The sequence below is a fragment of the Anabrus simplex genome, chromosome 7 (assembly GCF_040414725.1).
Source record: "Anabrus simplex isolate iqAnaSimp1 chromosome 7, ASM4041472v1, whole genome shotgun sequence".
Taxonomy (NCBI): Eukaryota; Metazoa; Arthropoda; class Insecta; order Orthoptera; family Tettigoniidae; genus Anabrus; species Anabrus simplex.
This window is the reverse complement of record NC_090271.1, coordinates 146,959,787-146,983,294: the sequence shown is the minus strand read 5'-3', so window position 1 is coordinate 146,983,294 and position 23,508 is coordinate 146,959,787. Positions and strand designations below refer to the sequence as shown.

At 40.0% G+C, this 23,508-nt stretch overlaps 4 protein-coding genes across 7 annotated transcripts in view; 3 read left to right on the top strand and 1 right to left on the bottom strand.

Moving 5' to 3' along the window:
• Nucleotides 1-12,365, bottom strand: part of Snx6 (sorting nexin 6) — a 192,376-nt gene extending 180,011 nt beyond the window's left edge. The window contains exons 1-2 of one of the 2 annotated variants that reach the window (XM_067150763.2): nt 12,184-12,365; nt 12,043-12,090 (exon numbers count right to left, since the gene is read on the bottom strand). In XM_067150763.2, the coding sequence (XP_067006864.1) occupies nt 12,043-12,090; nt 12,184-12,189 (54 nt within the window). In that variant the 5' untranslated portion in view covers nt 12,190-12,365. Of the gene's footprint in view, nt 1-11,863; nt 11,909-12,042; nt 12,091-12,183 lie in introns of those variants that run through there. The other variant, XM_067150764.2, reaches the window with a different exon arrangement.
• Nucleotides 12,366-12,622: 257 nt separating this feature from the next.
• On the top strand, nt 12,623-13,274 carry LOC136877384 (uncharacterized). The gene is made up of 2 exons (XM_067151379.1): nt 12,623-12,794; nt 13,124-13,274. Exons 1-2 carry the CDS (start codon nt 12,757-12,759, stop codon nt 13,272-13,274), a joined length of 189 nt encoding a protein of 62 aa, XP_067007480.1. The 5' UTR covers nt 12,623-12,756.
• The window catches only part of LOC136877382 (leucine-rich repeat protein SHOC-2), a 135,606-nt gene continuing 124,735 nt past the window's right edge, over nt 12,638-23,508 (top strand). For 2 of the 3 annotated variants that reach the window (XM_067151374.1, XM_067151376.1), the window contains exon 1: nt 13,143-13,281. The gene's annotated coding sequence lies outside the window, so the exon portion shown is untranslated. Of the gene's footprint in view, nt 12,668-13,142; nt 13,282-23,508 lie in introns of those variants that run through there. The other variant, XM_067151375.1, reaches the window with a different exon arrangement.
• Tim10 (translocase of inner membrane 10) lies at nt 13,314-13,834 on the top strand. The gene has a single exon (XM_067151377.1). The coding sequence runs from the start codon at nt 13,314-13,316 to the stop codon at nt 13,599-13,601; it is 288 nt and encodes a 95-aa protein (XP_067007478.1). The 3' UTR covers nt 13,602-13,834.

Here is a 23,508-nt window from a genome sequence, read left to right as displayed (position 1 = left end):
CTTTTATCACTTCCTTTGTAAGCCTGCATCCTGGAGTATTTTTTTCAGTTCTCTGTTTCTTTTGTACCTATTTTCCTATGTAGTGTTGGGCTTGTCCATAGGAAATCCCGCAGGTTCTGAGCATACAAAATGTGTTCCTGCCCCTTTACTGGCCAGGTACTACTCATAGGTAACCCAGACCATAATGAACACAGTGGAACGCAGCAGTGGAATACACACGACTTTCACAGGCAACACTCAGACCCATAATGTTCTGCACAGAATGGTACTGCTCCTATATATCGTAGACCCTCGCAAGGTGGTACTAGTCGCAAGTACTGTCGACTCATGGTGTTCCGCACGTAATGGTACTAATCAAAAGTAATCTCATGGTTCTAATGGCATCATCCCTTGATCGCTCCATTTAGTCGTCTTATTTCAGGCAGGGGATATCGTGGGCATAGTCTACGTCTGCATCCCCCACCCACAGGGGGTAGCGAGGGAAAAAGGAAAAAGAAGGACTCCAACACTTTGAAAAATTAAGTGCCAGACAAAGAAAGACAAGTGCCATGAAGGGCATGAAAATGAAAGACTTCCTAGGCCTTGAATGCTCTAATACCGTCGGGGTCAGAAAATAACAATAGTTGACCAAGGAAGGTGGACAGGATAGATGCAAGTGAGGAGCCTGGCACAAGTAAATGGAAGCAATGCCAGGAATCAGCTAATGGCCCTATGGTTGCCAACTCGCTCCCAAATTGAAAGCCCCTGGGGCCCCGTTTAGTTGCCTCTTATGATAGGCAGGGGATACCGTGAGTATTATTTCCTGTCTTTGGACTCCTGTTCAGTGTTCACAACAAATGTCTTAGTGACTGCAAATCTGAATCAGTCAGATAAGTCATGCTCGCTAGCAGAGTAGGACTTAACTACACAACTACCTTCCTTGGACCGACTGTAAAGAGGGAATGCATATCTTTACTGTCCACCTGTATAGTTAGAAAGTGTGTACGTAAATATCAAGTTAACTGATAAAACTTGATTCATGATTTGTGTGAAGCCAACCACATACCACTTGCTATCTGTGCTGAACCAAATTCCTCCATCGCACGTAAGGAGGAAATAAGCACTGCTGAGCAAAGCTAAGACGATCAGGACGTCACCCTCATCGGTACAACACCAAGAATTCTGCCGTCTGTCACAACGAACAACCTGTGTCACTCCGGGCAAACATCACAGATGGGTTTGATTTAAATCAAAGCTGGAAGGATGAGTGGTTTACAAAAACATTGGGAGCATGTGCTCACTCCCTAGATCTTCCAAAGAAACCAAAGGGTTCTGACATCCCAAGAAAGCTTTGGTGTTGCCTCAGGTTTAGGATTGGACATAGCTGCTGCAACTACTTCTGGCACAAGTGGGATGGATAAGTTCATCAGCGAGTGACTGCAGTTTGAAGGAGGAAACTATTGACCACTTGACCTCTGTGTTCTTACCGTGGAAGCCCTTATGACCGGTTCAGCATCACCTTTGACAGTATCAGGTAACTGTACAATTCTATTCACCATACAATTACGTAGGTGCTTCGAAAAGTTCTCGGAATGTACTAGAATTAAGTATCTTACCTCGGTGGAACTGTTTTTATTTTTCAACATAGTTTCCCTGTAGACTAATGCATTTGGTCCAGCGATGTTCCAATGTCATGATCCCATCTCGAAAATGAGATTCCTCCAGGCCTGCAAAATACCTCTCCAATTCGGCTGTCAGTTCTTCCCTTGTAGAAAATCTCCGTCCACCGAGGAAAATTTTCAGCCTGGGGAATAGATGAAAGTCTGATGGTGCCAAATCAGGTGAATAAGGTGGATGTGGCAACAATTCGTACCCCAGTTCATGAAGTTTTGCCATGGCAATAACACTTGTATACGGCGGAGCATTGTCCTGATGAAAGATGACCTTTTTCCTTGCCAAACCAGGCCTTGTTTCGCGTATCTTTTCCTGTAGTTGGTCTAGGAGGTTTGCATAGAATTGTCCCATAATTGTTTGGCCAGTAGGAAGATAATCTATCAGGAGAATGCCTTTTGCATCCTAGAAAACTGAGGCCATGACCTTTCCGGCCGAACGCACTGCCTTTACTTTCTTTGGTGCTGGTGAATCAGCATGTTTCCACTGCTTTGACTGCTGTTTTGTCTCTGGGGTATAGTAGTGGACCCAAGTTTCATCTGTAGTTATAAACCGGCGCAAAAAATCTAGTTGGCTGCACTGAAAACGGGCCAGACTTAGTTCGGACATTTCCAATCTGGTGCGTTTATTGTCCAATGTCAAGAGTCGCGGCACCCATCTTGCGGATAATTTTTCATACCCAATTCTTCGGTTAAAATATAACATATCCATTCAGAAGACATCCCTACAGCTTCAGCAATCTCCCGCACTTTCAGTCGACGATCCTCCATTACCATTTTATGCACTTTTGTGATAAATTCTGGGGTCGTAACACTTCATGGCCATCCACTACGCGGATCATCATCCAAGCTCTCCCGACCAAATTTAAACTCGCTGGTCCACTTGGCAACAGTTAAAAATGAAGGAGCAGAGTCCCCCAGTGTGTTCTGAAAGTTTGCATGAATTTCCTTTGCTTTCATACCTTTCTTTACAAAGTATTTAATCACTGCTCGAATCTCAGTTTTTTCCATTGTCACAAATCACTACGCGGGAACAACAAAGAGTCGTCACTGCCACACTCCTGCAGCTAGAACACTGACACGCCACGTGTTCACTCACAAAGGATGTGTGATTATTGTGCGGGAACCTTGTTGCTCTAGCACTGACATCTAGCGGTGATTCCGAGAACTTTTCAAACCGTCCTCGTAAAACAAAATAAAAACTAAAATAATATCGGGTCCAGTAATTCATGTCATGGAATATAAATTTTAAAAATATTACTTTTCTGAACAGAAACAGCACATTAGAGAACAGGCTGCAGACATGACTATGATCATTATTATTCCTTATTGGCCACAATGGACTACTTCAATTGTTCCATATTCACTTTCTCTATGAAGGTTTAACTCCTTGGTTCTTGCGATCAGTTCGGTACTTATTTGTTCTTATCGTAATTTTGTCAATTAGTCTGAAATCTATAGCCCTTCTATGTGTCATTTCTGCTGAAAATTTCCAAGTCTTAAGAAGGGTGTTAATTTTATTTTTGTTCTCTGTATCTGCTATAACAAGTCCAACTGCTTTGAGACTTTGCTGAATTTTATAGATCCATTATCCTCCAGTCTTCTTTCCAAGTTCTCTCATCACTTGTCAAAATCCTGCTTCCTGGCAGTCGCAAGATGTGAAAGAAATAACAGATTATTTTCTTCATTGTGCTGGTGACTCTCTAGATGGACAGTTTCATTGGAAGGATTCTCCAGACTCCTTCAACCTGGTATTTTTTATTTATGCAAGTTCTGATGATTCTTTCAGTTTTGAGAAGCTGATCAGTTCTTTAGTTTTTAATTTAGAACAGGGTGTCATGGTTTTATAGTGTTGGATCTTGGTGTCTATCGACACGTATTTCTTAATACAGTATATGTTGTCAAGGTTTTCGTTTCTCTAGTTCTATTTACTCATGTTTCCTGTTTAAGTTGTGTGTGATGATTTCTCCAAGACATTTAAATTGGAGAATGTTAATTTTTTTTATCAGTTATGAAGACTATATTCTAGGGTTTCATGGCCATGATCTCAGTTTGTATTTGTAAGCACCGAGCTCGATAGATGCAGTCACTTAAGTGCGGCCAGTATCCAGTAATCGGGAGATAATGGGTTCGAACCCCAATGTCGGCAGCCCTGAAGATGGTTTTCCGTGGTTTCCCAATTTCACACCAGGCAAATTCTGGGGCTGTACCTTAATTAAGGCCACGGCCAATTCCTTCCCATTCCTAAGCCTTTCCTATCCCATCGTCGCCATAAGACATGTGTCGGTGCGACGTAAAGCAAATAGCAAAAAAATATATATATATATATATTTGTAAGCCTATATATAAGAATTTTCTGCAGACTGATGACATGGACACGAACTTTTTCCATGTCTAGGGCTACAACCTAACTCGCCTGCAAACGACAAGCAGTTTGTTCATATTGAGGGTTTTGTTCCAATTTTCATTTTAGGTGGGGTTTCCTTTTCCCGAAGTTTCATGGTGTAATCAAGAGCCATATTGAAAAGCAGAAGGGATGATATGTCACCAGCCTGAGGCTGGTTTTTAATGTAAAAACTTGACACTTTTCCTCTGAACTTTACCTAGGAATGTGCAGTCCAGAAGGGTTGAAAATGAAAATCCACAGCCTGTTTCCAGTCATTCGACCAGGTCAGGAATGGAATGAATGAAGCCCCCATCTAGCGGCAAGGGTAGGAATTGTGCCGGCTGCCGAAGCCTGTCGCACTCCTCTGGGGCAATGATTAATGAATGACAGATTAAACGAAATAATACTGAAGAGTGTTAATGGAATGAAAGATGACAGGGAAAATCAGAGTACCCGGAGAAAAACCTGTCCCGCCTCCGCTTTGACCAGCACAAATCTCATGGAATGACCAGGATTTGAACCACGGAACCCAGCAGTGAGAGGCCGGCACGCTGCCGCCTGGGCCACGGAGGCTACAACAGTACTACTAATATGGTTAATAAATCACAGTAATGTTCAGCAAAATTACAGATTTATTGGTTTGCTTACACTATATATGCCAAGCGAAAGGTGTAAGGTTTCATTCATTTATATAATTTTAATGCTATTTATTAGGGGCACTGACCTAGAGAGATCTTTTGCCTCTACTTGCACCATATGTTATGAACCTGCGTGTATTTGGAAATTGCGGAAGTGTAAAGTGTTGAATGTGAGGAAAGGAACATTAAGGACGACACAAACACCCAGTCCCCAAGCCAGGGATATTAATACTTGGCAATTTAAAAACCCTGACCCAGCCGGGAATCGAACCCGGGGCTGCCAGTAACAGGTGGACACACTGCCCCCTACACTGCGGGGCCGGACGCATTCACATATGGTCAGTGACAAGTTCAAATTCTAACTGCCTTAAATTAAAAGGGGTTAGGCACACATTGTAATGCTGCGTACCCTCTACAGAACTTACACTAGGATTTTGTCCTGAACTTCCCAGTAAAGTTACTAGCACTAGTCTTGTGCTTATAAGCATTCTTGAATAGCAACCAACAGCACAAGAATTCTATTCCAAAACTTTGAGCACAATTACTCTGAGCAAGCGCTCCAAATAAAAACTGGGACTCCCAGTCATCTTCCTTGAGTTATTCCTGCACAATGGTAGGTCCGCTTTAAACTGTGGCATCCAGTGATAAATGTAAGAAAGGTTCTCCAGAGCCAAACCAGTTTCTTTAACCTGAAGACCTGTCAAAACGACAATGCAATAGATTATGAACATTAAAACAAGAATAATAGTTAACACCACCTTTCCAATACTTATCTTTCCTTATATTTAGGAAATAAACATTACAACAAGCGTTGTAAGATGGGACATGTTTCGCTTAACAGTCGTAAGCATCATCAACCGAAAATAAATCTTAGCCTACAGTTAGGTCAGGGCCCCGAACCTAGTGTCCTTAACATATATGGCACCCTAAGAATCAACATTTATATTTAGAAAATCAAAATAGGCTTAAAACTAGTGTGAAAAAAACATAGAATGTTACAACATTTTCCTAAATATAAGGAAAGATGAGTATTGGAAAGGTGGTGTTAACTATGATTCTTGTTTTAATGTTCACATTCTGATGTCCAATATGGTCTCCAATGAGATTTATTACTTGCAATGCAATACATACCATATCAAATTCTATAAACAGTGCAAATTATTGTCAAAATTAATGCAGTTTACTGTATTTCTATGCAAATGCGCACACTTGTTTTCGAAATAATAAAATCGAAGTCGTCTTTGTACAGGCCACGAAGGCTCTGGGAGGGAGAGAAGGTAAAGGCTTCCACTATCCATAACCTTGGCACTAGGTGGGGTAGACTGGTTAGCTCTACACCCGGCCGCCTTTGCCCCAAGGAATTAACTTGGTACTCTTTTTTCGCATAGGCTCGGTAAACTCAGAGCTACATGCACCTCCAAAAGTGGAAATCTAGTTTCTTAAATTTTACGACTTGCTGACGGGGAATTGAATCCATGTCCTTCCGGGCAAACAGAACATTCCTTTACCGCCTAAGCCAGGCAGCCCCTAATAATTATAAGAATAATATGGTTCATTACAACATGTGCATCAAAGATAAAATCATGCAGTTCTCGAGAAATAAAAATCTTAAGATATATTACATTACCATATATGATGGCTCTCCCACTCAGGACTTACAAATAAAATAAGTCGTGGAGCCACAAGGAATGAACAGAACTACTTCCACTCACTTGTGTCAGGCACCTTTCCATCTTGTCCAACCTTCATTGCCCCCCCCCAATTGTTCTCATTCAATCATAACAATATTAAGTTTGCAAGGCTTTAAAAGTTTTTAAGGGAAAAAGAAACCTGCAGTTTTCCATGACTCCCATTATTATGACCACAGCTACAGGACCTCCAGTTTTACACAGAATGCAAATCACAAGTATGTGACTTTTCATTACGAAAATCTCCCGAGCATTGGCCAGAACACTAAGTTTTTTTCTTTACTTCACGAGTTGAAAGTTTTTCTACCTCCTTTAATTAATGTTACCGAGACTGATATCATTGCTGATATTGTTGAGTCATCAGTCCATGGACTGGTTTGATGCAGCTCTCGACGCCAGCCTGTCCTGTGCTAACCTTTCCATTTCTATGCAAATGCTGCCTACATCTGCTCTAATCCGATTGTCATATTCATCCCTTGTCTAACCCTATCGTTCTTATGGCCTGCACTTCCCTAAACACCACTTGCACAAGTCCTGGGTGTCTGATATAATTATCACATGGAAATCCTCTATCCCTAACCCTCCTTCCAGTCAACGAAATGAAGTTCAGAAGTGGAACATATTTTCAAAGCAAAACTCTGAAGTATCATTTAAAACTATATCTTTACTTACAAGACTCCCCCCCACCAAGTACTGAGGTTGCCCTGATTGACAGAGTAGACAAAACACTGGTATAAAAAAAGGGACAGTTGGAAGAGACTACTGCAGGAAAGGGAAGCAAAGAAATCCAAGATCTGGACAGAATTTTACTCTACAGAGGTCATGATGGACAAGTCTTGTGCGGACACAAATCAGGAGCTGTGACACTTCGTGACCGCAGGGGCAGTACACGGATGCCACCACAGGGCTTGCAAGTTAAAATCTTTCCACAACCCAGGTGACAAGTGCGAGTGTGAATTCTGTGATAATCTCTGCGAACGCTACCACGTTGAGAACTGCAAAAAGCTACCAAAATCGATAATAGAGTTCTATACAAACACTGAGTGAACCTCTTGATCACAAGAGTGATTCTCTCTGATCAATGCACAATTTGTGTGCTCTATTACAATTAATAAAACAGTTTTAAAATTAATTAAACCCTGTTACAAAAAAATGACCCTCATTAAGATAGAAACACTGCCCTAACTTCATGTTTCTTTTCACAAAATAGATTTCAACGATAGTCAGGTGCTTGCTTTGACTCTCAATACAGTTTAAATCTATATATATAAAATAAGAGTTTTGTCTGTACATTGCTCAGAATTTGAAAATAATGGTATTTCTGTATCGGTCATGTCCATAGTAACAAGAAAATGCACTTTTTACTTTTCCGTAATTTCTGTCTGTCTGTCTATCTGTCTGTATGTATGTACACGCATCACGAGAAAACGGTTGAAGAGAATTTAATGAAAATCGGTATGTGAAGTCAGGGTATGAGCCTCTACAATCTAGGCTATAAATTATTTTACTCGCGCTGAGTGAAATGGTAGTTTAGGGGAAGGCCTAAAATTGAATTCTCAACTATTTATGCTATTAGTGGTCTAATGAAAATCGGTATGTGAAGTCGGGGGATGAGCCTCTACAATCTAGGCTATAAAACATTTTACTCACGCTGACTGAAATGGTAGTTTAGGGGAAGGCCTAAAATTGAATTCTCAACTATTTATGCTATTAGTGGTCGTATTTTAAAGAAAATGGGTATGCAAAGTTGGGGAATAAATTGCTATAATCTAGGCTGTCAATGATTGTATTCACGCTTAGAAGAATGGTAGTTTAGGGGAAGGCCTAAAATTTAATTCTCAAATGTTATTAGTAGTCCTATCGTGACGAAAATCGGTATGCAAAGTCAGGAAATAAGTCGCTATAGTCTAGGCTGTAAGTTATTTTATTCACGCTGAGTGAAATGGTACTTTAGGGGAAGGCCTGAAATGTAATTCCCAAATATTTCTTATTAGAGGTATAATCGATGAATGCTACATAACTAAGGTTATACAGTATTAAATTTCCTATTATTCATGTCTCATACATTGTTACCGTACTGGCTACGATCACAAAGATATTCATGAATTTGGAGTTTTGTTACTACAGTAAGTCCATATCAGCGCCGAGTAACGAGAAAATGGGTAAACAGTATTTAATGAAAATCGGTATGTAAAGTCGGAGAATAAGAAACTACAGTTTACGGTATAAAATATTTTACAAATCACAGAGTCGAAAGAAAACTAAATGTGTAGGCCTACAATATATAAAGCTCATAACATTGATCAACAATAACATTACATTGACCATTGTTTGTTGTGATGTGCTTTGTGTCTTCTGTTGCCCCTCATCTCCGGTAGATAGGATTACTGCTGCGTACAGAGTATTTTTTACTTGATTTACGTCGCACCGACATAGATTGGTTTTATGGCGACGATGGGATAGGCAAGGACTAGGAGTGCCTTAGGCCTTAATTAAGGTATAGGCCCAGCATTTGACTGGTGTGAAAGTGGAAAACCACTGAATACCATCTTCAGCGCTGCCGACAATGGGGTTCGAATGCACTATCTCTCGGATGCAAGCTCACAGCTGCGCACCGCTAACCACACGGTCAACTCGCCCAGTCGTACAGAGTGTAACAGCCTGCCTGAATATTGATGGGAAGTAATTGGGGAGTTAGATAACTTTCTTCTTTAGCATTCCATTTCCCTGGTTTATAAATTTTCTGATACTACTGGTACGTAACACACTGGATCATCATAGCATTTGGGCTATTCAATCCCTACTCTGAGGCACTGATTGGAATGAACAGTGTGCATATTTAGCGGAATAATGGCCGATGAGTGTTCATGGCAATCTGCGACCTGGTCATCCCAGCTCTGGAAATTTGGACTATTAGATTGGCACCGCAATCTAACCGCAGCACTGTTCGTTAAAAGTGATAAAACGTGCGGCTTTCCATTTGATCGAGTATTTTATATGATAGCATTGCTTTTAATCGCTACATTCATACTTACGTTTTTGTAATGACCTATGTTGATTTCAGTTAGGAAAACCACAAAGTCAGTCTTTCTGAGAATCCCGCAGCGAAGCGCGGGTACATCAGCTAGTCATGAATAATATATTGTACGCGCACTTTTTAGCGAGATTGACACCCTAGTGCTGAATCGGTCGATCTCGGTTATCTTCGAAATTCGTATTGGCAACCTTTGAAACACAAACTAAGAATCGTTTATGATCGCTGTGCGACATCTGGCGTACACTTTACGTACTTTTACTGTTTACACAGCAAAGCCAAACTATAGAATTCATGCTAGGAACAAGTTTCGCATCGAGAAATGTTAAATATTATATATTGTGTGTGTTTTTTCCATGACGTTTAGAAGAGGGGGACCTCATGGAATCTTCTATTATGAAGACCAAGAACTTAAGTCTGTAAAGCATTTTAAATACTTGGGTGTAATTTTTCAAACCCAAGGTAATATTTTCACCATCCATCTCATGGTCCGTCTAAATGCATCTATGAAAGCAATATCTGACATTAAGCATCTGAGAAACTTGTCTTTAGAAACGGCTATAAAACTCTTTCATCTAAAAATCAGCCCTATAGCAACATATGGCTTGGAAAACATTTGGGAACATTTGAGTATGAAACAGTTAGATAAAATCGAGAAGTTGAAGGTAATCTACTTGAAACGGGCTCTGTGCCTCTCCAAATATTCTCCTTCCCGGCTCATGTATGAGCTATCCAGAGAGGGATTTTATGTGAGAGAGCTAAGGTTACAGTTGTTACTTCCAGCAACAACACCCTATATACATCTGCTTCGAGACCTACGATCGAAGAAGGCTGACATCTGGGAAGATTTCTACTCTACCGATGCCATGCTAAATCGCGAGTGGGTTCAAGGTGGATATGAACTGCGACACCTGCTGACAAGGTTCTCCGTTCATGGGTTCCATTATAAACTGTGTAATATAAAGCGTTATCATGAGCCAAGTTTGAACTGTGTATGTTTAAGATGTGGTGCACACTGTACTAGGTACCATGTTTTAAATTGTAAACAGCGATCAGAATCACTAGTGAAATTTTGCAACGAAGATTAACGTTTTATATAGTAATTCTTTGCACATTGTGCGCGTTAAATAAATTATTATAGGCCTATATTGTGTGTGTGACACAGTTGTTGGCGTAAGATAATAAAGGTTTAGAAAATTCATACTGATCAATCATATTATTGATTCAATTCAGATTTCATTTCCATTCAGTTGGTAGTATTACCGGAACCGGCAGTGCTCCCTCCTTACTCCTCAACCCAGTACAAAAATCACTAAAAAGTGCGCGTACAATATTTCCACTGTTTCCAAAGCATTTCAGAAGGAAATTTTTTAAAAATATGAAAATGGAAAGAGCAGAAATGCATAGTTCCAACCATGAACATTTGTATAATAGTATAAGAACAGGTAAAAGTAGAAATGTATCTCTGAGGAGGTCCAGAATCATTTGCAGAGAGTTGATATTAAGCCCAAATTTTGCAAATTCTGAATATTTATCTTTAAAGTAAGCTACCAGTAATGGCAGTGCTATACAAAATTTATGGGAATGTGATAGGACAAAACTAAAATAGCCAAAGCTATCCAACTCCTGTCCAGCTCATTGTAGACTGCTAACCTCTGTTCTTAGCTGCACTATAAATGAAATGTTTATTACACGCTGTATGATTAGGCCTATACATTACTTGATTCTAAAGCTTCTTGGTAGGTGTGTAATTTACCAACTGATGAGCCCAACTTAGCACACTGGGGCAAAACTCTGGCAACCAGGAATGAATTAGCTGGAAAATGTATAATGTCCAATAACAGACCAAGTACACTGGTATTATATGATAGGATATACAAATTACTCTTGACTGAGCACTACCACATTACAAAGTAGTAGCAGTAAAAGAATTTAAATAAGATATTTGTCAATCCGATAAATACTATTTTCTGCATATCATCTGAATGCCAGCTCATTGTCGACTGCTAACCTCTGTTCTAAGCTGCACTATAAATGAAATGTTTATTATAGGCTGTGCGGTTTTGTATTACTTGATTCTAAAGATGTCAAATCTAGTGGAGCTAGTGACTTCAGCTTACAATGTGAAGTATTCATAAACAGGTTGAGGAAATCTATAAATACGTACTTATCTGAGAAATATTGATCTCAAAATTACGAATTATTTTGCTGCTATTGTGGAAGCCAGAGTGACAAGGCAATTGCACCTAGAACTAAATCACTGAAGATATAGGCCTATCCATCATTATGAGATTAAAAGCGAATCGAACTTGGAAACGGAATATCCTTAAGTTCATGTATTTTACTTTCATTTTCTTTTATAATAAAATGTGTGGCTTCAACTGGCGATCCGAGATATTCCCGATGCACTTTCAAAAATTACAGAAACACTGTATGATACTATTTGAACCTTTGTTCGCTGCTTATACCATTCACAACTGACGTCCCTAACAGCAACGCACATTAAACTAAACCTGGAACTATCAGAAATTAAAATCTCAAAAATAACACACTGTTCGATGAAAAAAAAAACAATAAAAAAGGGAAGCTGTCAGATAGTACAGTTCAAGTTATTACCTCGATTCGTTTCAAGTAAAAATGAACTCACCTTTCTATTATCGTCACTCAGAATATCCGTACTATCATCTAATCCATCCTAAAACATTTAAAAATTAAATTAAAACACTGGTTTACTTATAAATCCGTAAAGAACATGAATTTTCCGGCTTGTTTTTAAGTGAATACTTACCATCATGACTGGAAAAATGAGTCAAAATTATCAAATCCAGCCACAAAAGGAGGATATGCGGAAGCATACACAAATGAAGCTTACAGTTTTCGATTACTGTATTAAATAACGACGAACAGGTCACAACTGAATATCGTCACTGTCGGTCTGTTTCACATGACAGTACGCCTCTTTAGCACCTTCCACCTCATGAAAGAATAGAATATCGAAAATCAACCAGGGCTACCAAAGTATCAGAGATTCAATTTCAAAATCTGCTAATTTAGAGCAGTTGATTCATGTCTCAAAACGGTACAGAAGTCATCCTGTTATTTTCATCTTATTTTCTTAATATTGTTTGTATAAAAAATTATAGAGAAATAATAATGCAATTCGAATTGTGGCAACACAGAATGAAATGTCTGTAGTTATTCCATGATGAAAGATATGAAGATATCCTCTTTGCCAAAGATGTCTGCCTTGTAGAAAAATTGGTATGGTGTGGGTATGTCTCGCTTGTACCGAGCGTGAGGACTAACTCAGTGTCGTTGAATGTTGAGGATGCAAATTCAACTCATTATGTAAATTTGTACGATGAGACTGGGAAAAGTTGGAAAGATCAGTCTTGGATGGTATTATTTCTTGCCTCTTAATCCTATTGTGATATAAAACAATTTATATGGACTACCATAACCACGAGTGTATATTTTTGTATATTAATTAAAACATTAATTTATTATGTTAAAGCTTTACCTTTGTAAAGTTTGTGTTTGTTTAAAACGTGAATATAGTTAGAAAGATTCAGGCGTTTGTTAAAAGGCCTGAAATGTGTCTAGGAAGATAACGCTGTGTCATTACTGAATATAATTCAGTTTTCTTTTCTGTGTTCCTGTTTTAGTGATTTGGCTCCGGCATCTGTTTGATGTAGTGAATAATCGTGTAATTTCTGACTTGTTTTCAGGGCCATTATTACTGCATGTGGTGTGTACGGATTTGTATTGTCGAAGAGGTCTGTAGAAGCTCATCGCTATGAGAGTATGAAAGTAAGGGAGCGGATGCGTAAAGCTAATGAAGGAGAATACGACCCCAGCTATCGGAAGTTTACAGGCTAAGTTTTAAGTGAGTTCTTAGTGTTGCATTTGTTTGCTGCAATGGCTGCTAACATTCCTCAACTGGATAATGCCAAATTGCAGTTGGTTCAGGAACTGGAGATTGAAATGATGTCAGACATGTATACTCGTATGACTGCTGCATGCCACAAAAAATGCATCCCTCCTAAGTATAGGGAAGCAGATTTAGGAAAAGGTGAAGCTGTTTGTCTCGATCGTTGTATAGCCAAGTATCTTGACATTCATGAGCGAATTGGAAAAAAACTTACTCAGTTGTCAATGCAAGATGAAGATTTTATGAAGAAAATGCAAGCTGAACAAAAGACCTAGTGATGCACTTAACTGTGTTAGTTACATGAATTGCTTCCATAATAGTTCATAGTGAGTAGTCGATTCGTTCTTGGAAGCTGTCATGAACATTCCGTTTTCTAATTGGCTCCAGTTCTATTTCCTAACCTGCCTTCTTGGTTGTACCAGTTTTAGAGATTTCCACAAATGTTAGTCATGATTTAGATGGTAATTCACATGTGTTCAATTTTAGTCCATTAAAAAATGTGCTTTAACTGAAAATCTTGAACCCCCTATTTGTTCCTGTTTGCTATGCATAAAATGATTAATAGTTGACATCTTGCCACCAATACTCACTACATTCAGCTACGCATGGAATGACTGTCGTTTGTTTAGGCGTACCTCTCGCGAAGGACATGGTCGGGCGATCAACAATGCTGCCAAACTGTTTACTGTACTAAGATCATTCTGTAGCTGAATTAATTTATAATATGTTTTATTGCAATCAATGACCGAAAGATATTTACATTAATAACACAACATTAGTCATCTTTGCAGAAGGATGTTATCGATTCGTGCCGACAAGTACAAATCATGGCGTGATAGCATTCACAGCTCTTACCACAATGTTCACATAGCCTACACAGTCCATATCTGATTGATGGAATCTCTTAGTTTTACACAACTTATAATGAAATCCGTGTACTGAAAGTGTGTAATCAAGTGTCTGAACTCGTATCCTCCTCCTTGCCAGTCTTTGTAAATCATTGCATCCGTCAAGTAAAATTCGCTCCATACGTCTCTCTTCTTTGCTCTTAATTTCTCTATTAACTGTAGATATGTTGGTGTAGTTGGTAGCAGTAGGTGGTAACAGAGATCCTGTACGTAGAAAGGTTCGCGAGTTAACTCATATACAAGCCTTGAAGGTGTATACTTCGAGACACATAGTGCCTTTTTCAGAAACGTAGCTTTCACTTTTTTTAGTTGCTCAAACTGTTTCATTTTTAGTTGTGGCCATGCAATTTCTGAGCCATAGGTGATCACTGGTGAGACTTTGAGTCAAATAATTTCAGGGCTGTTTTGATAGACAGCTTGTTCAAATTCTGTATGTCGTTGATGGCTCTGATTGCTGCATTTGTCCTGTCATTGATGTGGGTAGAGAAAACATTACCTCTAGTTTGTTGTGTGACTCCCAAATACTTGAAGTTCAACACATTCTTTAGAGGTCTCCCATGTATATGAAACTCTGATGCTTTACCTCCTTTCCTAAATGTCATTGATACTGTCTTTTCCTCGTTTAATTGAAGTTTATTCTCTTCTGCCCTCTTCACTAACGCGTGAAGTGTCTTTTGCAGTTTCTGACTGGGCCTCGAGGCAATCACGATATCGTCTGCATACATATATATGCTTGTTTCTTCAGCGATTACTTCTATAATGTCCGCCGTAGCACTTATAAATATTACTGGGCTTATTGGATCCCCTTGTAGTACACCAGTGGTTTGTTGAATTGGGTTGGACTTCACTATTCCGTCACTAATTTCTATCCAGTTCGAGGCCAGTATGTTCTGAAGTAGCCATTTGAGACTTCTCATTAATCTGTCCATTATGATTTTTCGGCCGATAGAGTCGAAGGCTTTGGAGAAGTCAACGAAAATGGTGTATAGCTTGCCTCCCGGTCTAGTTGTACCTGCTTCGGTATGATCCAGTAGACACTTGATGGCCTGTATCGTGTTCCTCCCTCTTCTAAAACCGAATTGTTCCTCTGGTAGTTTGGAATCGACTTCGCTAGTGAGGCGTTGACATAAGAGTTTTGTTAGGATCTTTAGCATCGTGTATTCGAGGGCGACGCCTCTATAAGCATTTGGATCTTCAGTACTTTCCTTTCCTTCAGTTGCTTGGAATCGTTCCTCGCTTAAGGCATTGGTTCAAGACATATGTTATTGCTTCTTTTAGTGTCGGGAAAGCAATTTTGATGTGTTCATTGCAGATATTATCCGGACCGCAAGCCTTATTATTCTTAGAGCTGTTTATAGCATCTTCTGTTGACTTGAATGTAAATAGTTCAGTGTCTAGGTCTTCTCCTGTGGGTGTATGAACTAGAATACTGCAAGGACTTGTGTCTCTTGTACTTAATATGTGGCCCACATGATTCTCCCAAACATCAATAGGAACTTATTATTCTGACTAGTGACAAAACCATTGGACTGTGACCAAGCAAAGGGGGTCTCCAGGTTAGGGCTGCAAGGCGGCTTTTATAGGTCTCTAATACTCTGTAGGGTGATAGCGCATTCTATGTTGGACAGTGGCGAAAAGCTGAATTAATTTATAATTTGGATCAGTGACAAAGCGATTGGTTAGGTCCGGCGGCATGTGATGCTCTTTTGTTTTCACTTCACGGGATTGCTGGTAGGAGCATCTTTATGATCTGCCAGCAAACTGTTACCAAATGGTAAGGAAATGTCCATGGGTTACAACCACTAAATTTAACTTTTTCCTTGCAATGCAGGCAGTATGCGCCGCGGCGATAGTTAAGTCTCTCGAAAGGAGTGTGGCCACCATTCTCATGATACATCTTGGCTTGGATTTGCAAAGATAGGTTACAGCTACTAAATTACATTTTTTCATTGCTGCGTTTTTCTTTTGCCCGAATTGGTAATGGAAGCAGCACGTTAGGAATTCTGGGAATGGCGTCATGTTGGCCAATGGCCGTGTTCATAGCTGGCCGGCTAATGGTCAGTGGCGCGTGAAATATTTCATTAGGTTATAAAAGTAAATGTGCCTTTATGGATGGGATGGGTGGGTTCCTGGCATCTCTTTTCTAAAAGGATTTTAAGGTAAAATTCATGTGTATTTCTTCACAAAGTTGTGTGTTATAAACTGGAGTGCCTACAGTAGGTTTGTACCAGTCCGGCTAGTGACCAAACCAGTGGTCTGCAGTGGTTAGGTCCGGTCATTGACAAAACCATTGGACTGTGACCAAGCAAAGGGGGTCTGGGGGCGTAATAATAATAATAATAAGGAAGGTGCACCCAATGGGCATGGGAGTACATTACAACTTATTATAGACAGAATTGTGTCAGTGATGCTGTTCTGTTGGTACATTTCATGACGTGATATTTTTCACACTTTTTCCCACACAAACCGCAAATATTCTCATCTGTTGCCTCGTGGAACGACTCCAGACTGCAGATTCGGTAGTGGAAGCCATACGTTGCCAAGCGTGTCACTACGTGCCTCAGCTGGTATTCTGCTTCCATCCAGTCTTCAGTTTGGATAGCCGTGGTGGTGTAAAATTCTTCGTCTATGTTATTCCTTTTCATTTGCAACTCTTGTAGGAACTCTGTATATGCAGCTGTAGCTGACGAGAGCAGTTGTAACCTCAGGTCCTCTACTAGAAATGTTTCCCTTACCAGTACGTAAGTATATTCCATCATTAGATGGAGCAATAAAATTCAAACATGTTTTGGCCCGTTTGAGCCATCTTCAGTGAAATTGGGCGGGGGGTTAAGTAATCTATATAATATAAAATATGCATAATATATATACATAATATATAATATGCTAAAAACATAATGAAAGAACAAATGAAAAACAGAAAAGACAGATGGAAATAAAAACAATATCAATATACAATATGTACATCACTAGATGGAGCAATTAATAACTCGCTGAGACAAATTCAGTGAACAAAGGTTTAATATAAAACATAATAGAAACCAAAAAATGCGCTAAACCTAAGAAAATAAAATAAAAGACAGACAGACTGAAAATGAAACAGTAAGTGCTAATAGTGAGGTTGCGAACCTTTTAGACTGAAAAATTTTTAGTTAGATAACGCTTCAAAAACAATCAGGACCTGCTCACCTGATTAGTTAAACTAAGCACTGTCCCTGCTTTGCAGGGCGCCGTAGCCCTTAGGGGATTTACACGGCTAATTTATTTATTTTACAATATTGCAGAACACAACGGTTTCAGTAGAACCTTCATCAACAAAATCGTCAATAGATATAAGAGCAGACCCAAGACTACCCTAGAAAAAGATTCTGCTCCTAAAGAAACGTTTTCCATATTCACTTTCAATAATAGTAGCATTTACCAAATTTCAAATATTTTTAAAAAGCACATCAAAATAGCATTTAGAACCTCCCACACAAACTCCAAACTCATTTTTAATCCACACACTGTCAACAATAACAACATTAATAATAAATATTTGAACTCCGGAGTTTACAAATTAGAATGCCAATTCTGTAATTCCAGCTATATAGGTCAAACAGGCCGCAATTTTGTCATAAAATAAGCCGAACATCACAATGCTCTCAAATATAATCGTTTTTCAGCTGTGAGTAAACATAAAGCATCCAGCCACGAATACACATCAATAGATAAAGATCTTACATTATGAGCAAAAAAAACACCTTTCTCAACATTCTCGAGAGCATCCACATCAATTTAGATAAGTTTATGAATCCCTCTCACAATTTAAATGAAATCAACGAAAAAAAAGAACATTCTACTTGAAACATTCATACCATATGTTTGTCAGAACTTCTATAATAAAAACAAGCTCCACCTCCATCTCTCCAACTCACTAACACTCCCCACCAGCCCTGCACCACCCTTCCCCCTTCATTCCCCCCATCCTCGCACACACAGCTGAGCCAACAATAGACACGATCATATGAACAAGACCACCGTTAACTCAGAAGGCCAGGCCAGTTCAAGAGGATAAGTACCATAAATTTTAACGTTTTCTTCACATCCATTTTACACCTTTTACTTATCCGCCCGAGTTTCTCACACAACCTCGTTTTTTCCATTGCAGATTGGAACTTCATTGACAGTTTCCACTATGGTCACTTCCAGTTTACCATGCACCTGTTACTTCTCTAACACAGCTTCTCAATTTCGTCGTTGCCCTCCTGACCATTTAAAATAAGGCAAACACACCTAGCCAACATTGGAAATAATCTTCAAGAAAAGGGACTGCTAAATTGATGAAATTGAGAATGCTGCTATTCTAAAAGATTTTAAATTCATCAGTGTCTTTTCCCATCACTTACCACATACATTTCACCTGGCACGTTGTCTCCTCTCAATCTTGGTTTCTCAAGTTTTTTCGCTCCCCTGCTAGTCATTCGTGGGATGGTGTTTCTACAAAGACAGACTGTTAGCCTGAATTTCCAACACAGTGATTTCATCCTGTTTTTGAAGTGTGTTATCCAACTAAATTTTTTTTCAGTCTAAGAGGTTCGCAACCTCACTATTAGCACTTATTGTTTCATTTTCCGTCTGTCATCTTTTCTTAGGTTTAGCACATTAATTGGTTTCAATTATGTTTTATATTAACCCTTTGTTCACTGAATTTGTCTCAGCACGTTATTTATTGCTCTATCTAGTGATGTAAATATTGTATATTGGTATTGTTTTTATTTCCATCTGTCTTTTTTATTTTTCATTTGTTCTTTGTTGTTAGCACATCTTTAGCTTATATTATGTATATTACTTTAACCCCCCCTCCCTATTTCACTGAAGATAGCTCAAATGAGCTGAAACATGTTTGAATTTTATTGTGCCATCTAATGATGGAATATGTTTTGTATTGAATTAGGATACATTTAATTTTTTCTTTGTAAAGTGAAAACCGTCAATACAGAATGATTCTAATATCTTGTAAATTACATAAGTGTAGCGCGACTGCACGTATTTTGAGAGACCTAGTACCTTTTCGAAGTATCTTGCTTACAGGTTTTCAACCCCCCTTAATTGCTTCTTTGGTAAGTGTTCCCATATTAATTCCAGTCCATAAGTAAGTACGGGAATCACTTTCACTTCATATAATTTCATTGCCATGGCTATGAACATTCTCAATATATATCTGATGTCGCTTATGCTTTTTATAGCAGCAGCTAGTCTTTCCCTTATATGGATTGTAAAGGCTGATGCGGTTACTTGGATGCTGATGCCCAGGTACTTAAAGAGATTCCTTGAAGTCAGCACTTGTCCTTTGCATGTTATAGCTTCTCTTCTCTGTAGACTACCTCCTTTTCTAAAAGCTACAAATTCTTTCTGTCATTTATCACCAAGTCATTCTCTTCTGTCCACTCTGCAATGAGGTAGGGATGGGCTGCGAACGGAGTCGCGAAGAGTCAAGACTGCTACCTCTGGAACCGACACTCTCGACTCCAGTGTCGACTCCACTGATGCACTAACGCCATCTGTTAAAAATTAAATAACTGGAAAGGAGGTTCAACCTATTCAATACTCAAAGGAAAGAAACGTAGCAATCACATTTCTATTTAAATGGGACCGGTTTCGACCTTAGTCTAGGTCATCATCAGCCATAAAAACATATAAAATGTTTATGAATGTTGGAGGTCAGTTCCACACTCTGTTAGGCACAAAGACACGACACCACATTCTGTCCTGCATAAAGTCACAACACTACTAATCAACATACGAAGATCAAAAAGGCTTGAATTCGCAGACGAACAGATCTGTAGTATTGTCGGAACTGCTTGGAATTATAGTTCCACGTTCGTCTCTTGGTAACTTGTGATACGATGAATACAAGATGATTATTAGCCAGCAAACATTAAATATTGTTTCGGGATTTTATCATCGTTGGTGTTAATATTGTAGGTCTATTTTGGTGACGATGATGATAAAGATGACGATAATAGCAGTGGTAATACTAATCTGACAGTTTACGTTTACATAATTGCCAATATTATCTTCAATCAGTTCAGCCCCGCGGTGTAGGGAGCAAAGCGTCCGCCTGTCACCCGGCGGCCTCGGGTTCGATTCTCGGCCGGGTTAGATATTTTAATTGTAAATGAATATCCCTAGCCTGGGGCATAAAACAGAAAAAAAAAAGAAGCGAGTGCTTAGAGTATGATTTTACAACAAATATTTTACCAAACATTGTGCATCATAACAGCCACCTCCGCAGTCTAGGGATGCCCCGGGATCGAGTCCGGCCAGGTCAGGGATTTTTACCTGTATCTCAGGTTTCGAGATGACGGTGAGGTAGAGACCGGGTCTAGAAAGCCAAGAATAACGGTCGAGAGGATTCGTCGTGCCGGGCCGAGTGGCTCAGACGGTTAAGGCGCTGGCCTTCTAACCCCAACTTGGCAGGTTCGATCCTGGCTCAGTTCGGTGGTATTTGAAGGTGCTCAAATACGAAAGCCCTGTGTCGGTAGATTTACTGGCACGTAAAAGAACTCCTGCGGGACTAAATTCCGGCACCTCGGCGTCTCCGAAGACCTTAAAAGTAGTTACCAGGGCTGTCGCGAAAAAGGGCTTTTGTGTATAGTAATAATAATAATAATATTGCAGCAAGACTTCACGTGGTCCTTGAATTATAACGAAAACCTACAACCCGTTTTCCAGTCACTGACCGGGTCAGGAATGGAATGAATGAAGCCCCAATCCTGCGGCGAGGATAGGAATTGTACTGGCTGCCGAGGCCTGTTGCACTCCTCTGGGGCAATGGTGAATGACGGATGAAATGAAATATTGGAGAGTATTGCTAGAATGAAAGATGACAGGGAAAACCAGAGTACCCGGAGAAAAACGAATTTCACGTGGAGTGACCGGGATTTGAACCACGGAATCCAGCGGTGAAATGCCAACGCGTTGCCACCTGAGCCACGGAGGCTTTAGATGGTTCCATCTATGTTCGAATTATGTTAGTGGATTTACCCATTTTAGATTTGTTTTCATCGTTCATGTGGAATTCATAATGATTTACCATCGATATCTGTTTATCAATTTCCTGATCACGACAAAGACGTGAAATTAAATGTCCGTGGTCTGCTATGATGATACTTTCTGACTTAACATGTTTAGTTTTATTTCAACTACACCATTACGCTCGTCGTCTTCGTTAACGATACCATACTTCACTCTACAATACTCTTAAAAAACCCAATGGACAAATGAGCAGCAACATGTATGATATTTTCCGCGCCTCGACACGCAAGCGACCCCGAAATGAGAGTCAAGTTGGAGTCGTGAGGCTTCATGCGAAGCGACCGTGCGGCCCCGCAATGCGCATCAGGGTAACTTGGAGTCGAGAGGCTTCATGCGAACTGAGACCGGTGTTCGGAGTCGATGGAGTCGACGCTCTCGACTCCAGGCTTCAGTCGCGCCCATCCCTACAATGAGGTCTATCGCTTTCTGTAGATCTATGTTTTCTGAGGCGAGAGCCAATATCATCTGCAAAGATGTAGATGCTTGTGTTTGGTGTGCCTTCCTTGACTCTGGTGACTACTTCGCTCGTGTAGATGTTAACAATACTGGACTGAGTGGATTGTCCTATAGCACACCGACCGTTTGACTTATCCAATTTGATTTTGACAGCCCATCCCACACCTGTATTTTATTTTCAGCCAGTATATTTGTAATTAGTCTTGTCAGCCCTGACTGCCCTACTAAGTTCTCCAGTTTTTCCATAAGCACACTCCTAATCATTGTGTCCAAACGCTCTGCTGAGATTGATGAAGATGGCGAACATAATCTTCTCTTGAATCTCGGTGAGTAGGTTTCTAATGGCCATCAAGGTGGATCGACCATGTCTAAAGCCAAATTGTTCTTGTGGTAGAAGCGGATCCACTATGGTGCTCAGTCTTTGAGTCAGTAGTCTTGTTAGCACTTTAAAGGGCTCTGATTCTAGTGCTAGTCCTCTATAGGAGCCGGGTTCGCTTGTGTCACATTTCCCTTCGTACAGTACCTTGATCAATTTGCGCCAGTCAAGTGGAATATGCCCTCTTTTAACACACTCGTTAAGGAGTTCTGTCCAGATGTTTTCCACATAGGGCAATAATAGCTTTAAGTGTTAATTGCAGATCCTATTTAGACCGGGTGCCCTGCACGGTTTACTTGCGGATATTACCTTCCTTAAGGCTGATGACACACGGAGCGGTTTTTGCCGAGTCGGCCGCCGCCTGTGATTGACACACAGAGCGGTTTTTGCCGACTGTGACGAAACCACTGCCTGCTCGATCTACACCTAAAATGACTGCTTATAAGCAGTCATCGGATGCGTATCGAGCTGGCAGTGGACAAAACACATTAGCGAGCGCGACGTTAGATGAGGAAGTTAGCTAACATTATATAAAAATAAATTATTGTTCTTATTCCAGCAGTCTACTTACTCTATATGTCCTTTTACATGTATATTATTGAATTTCAAAGATACTTCGTGATATCTAATACAGGAATACCTACCAATGATGCAATCGCCGCGTAAATTCAGCCACGACCAACTGGATCTATCGCTAGAGCGACGCATCAAGTCGGCCGTGATTCAGCTGAATGTATTAAATCAATGGCGCTAGAGCGCGCACAAAGTCTTCAAAATGCTCGCTGCACCGCCAGCTACACGACAGGCCGAGTCGGCAAATCTGCCGCCTGTCGGCGAGCACCACTGTGTCTGTTTCATCCCATCTGATACAATAGAAACATGCGCCGACTCGGCAAAAACCGCTCCGTGTGTCATCAGCCTAATTCCATTGGTGTAAAGGACATCCATTTTCCATTATACGAGTATCAGTTATCTTGAGGGTTGGCCTCGTCTCTTTGGCAGTTAGGGCTCGCAAAGTGGCTTTCAGGTCTCTAGCATTCTGTAGGGTGATAACTGTGCATTCGATTTGACACGTCCACGCGAATATTTGCTTTTCTCTATTGCACATTGTTTCCTTTACATGTTATATTTGTTTCTGCTTTTATTCTGCCGGGATTGATAACGCAATCTAGTTATCATCATTGATGGGAATGATGTCACGTTGGCCTATAGGAATTCAAGTAGCTACTTCAGCAATGGGCAATGACGGGGGCTGCTCTGTATTAGGTTATAAAAGTAAATGTACTTCTGGGGGCGGGCTGGTGGGTTCCTAGAAATTGCAATGAACAATTTCTCCTCGGTAAGGAAATTCAAGTAAGATTT

What these genes read in the sequence shown, in the direction of transcription:
- Tim10 (XM_067151377.1), top strand. Translation starts at nt 13,314, where the DNA reads ATGGCTGCTAACATTCCTCAACTGGATAATGCCAAATTGCAGTTGGTT.
- LOC136877384 (XM_067151379.1), top strand. Translation starts at nt 12,757, where the DNA reads ATGAGACTGGGAAAAGTTGGAAAGATCAGTCTTGGATG. An exon ending in GGAAAGATCAGTCTTGGATG is followed by an intron (nt 12,795 to 13,123) that starts GTATTATTTCTT and finishes ACTTGTTTTCAG; the next exon opens with GGCCATTATTACTGCATGTG.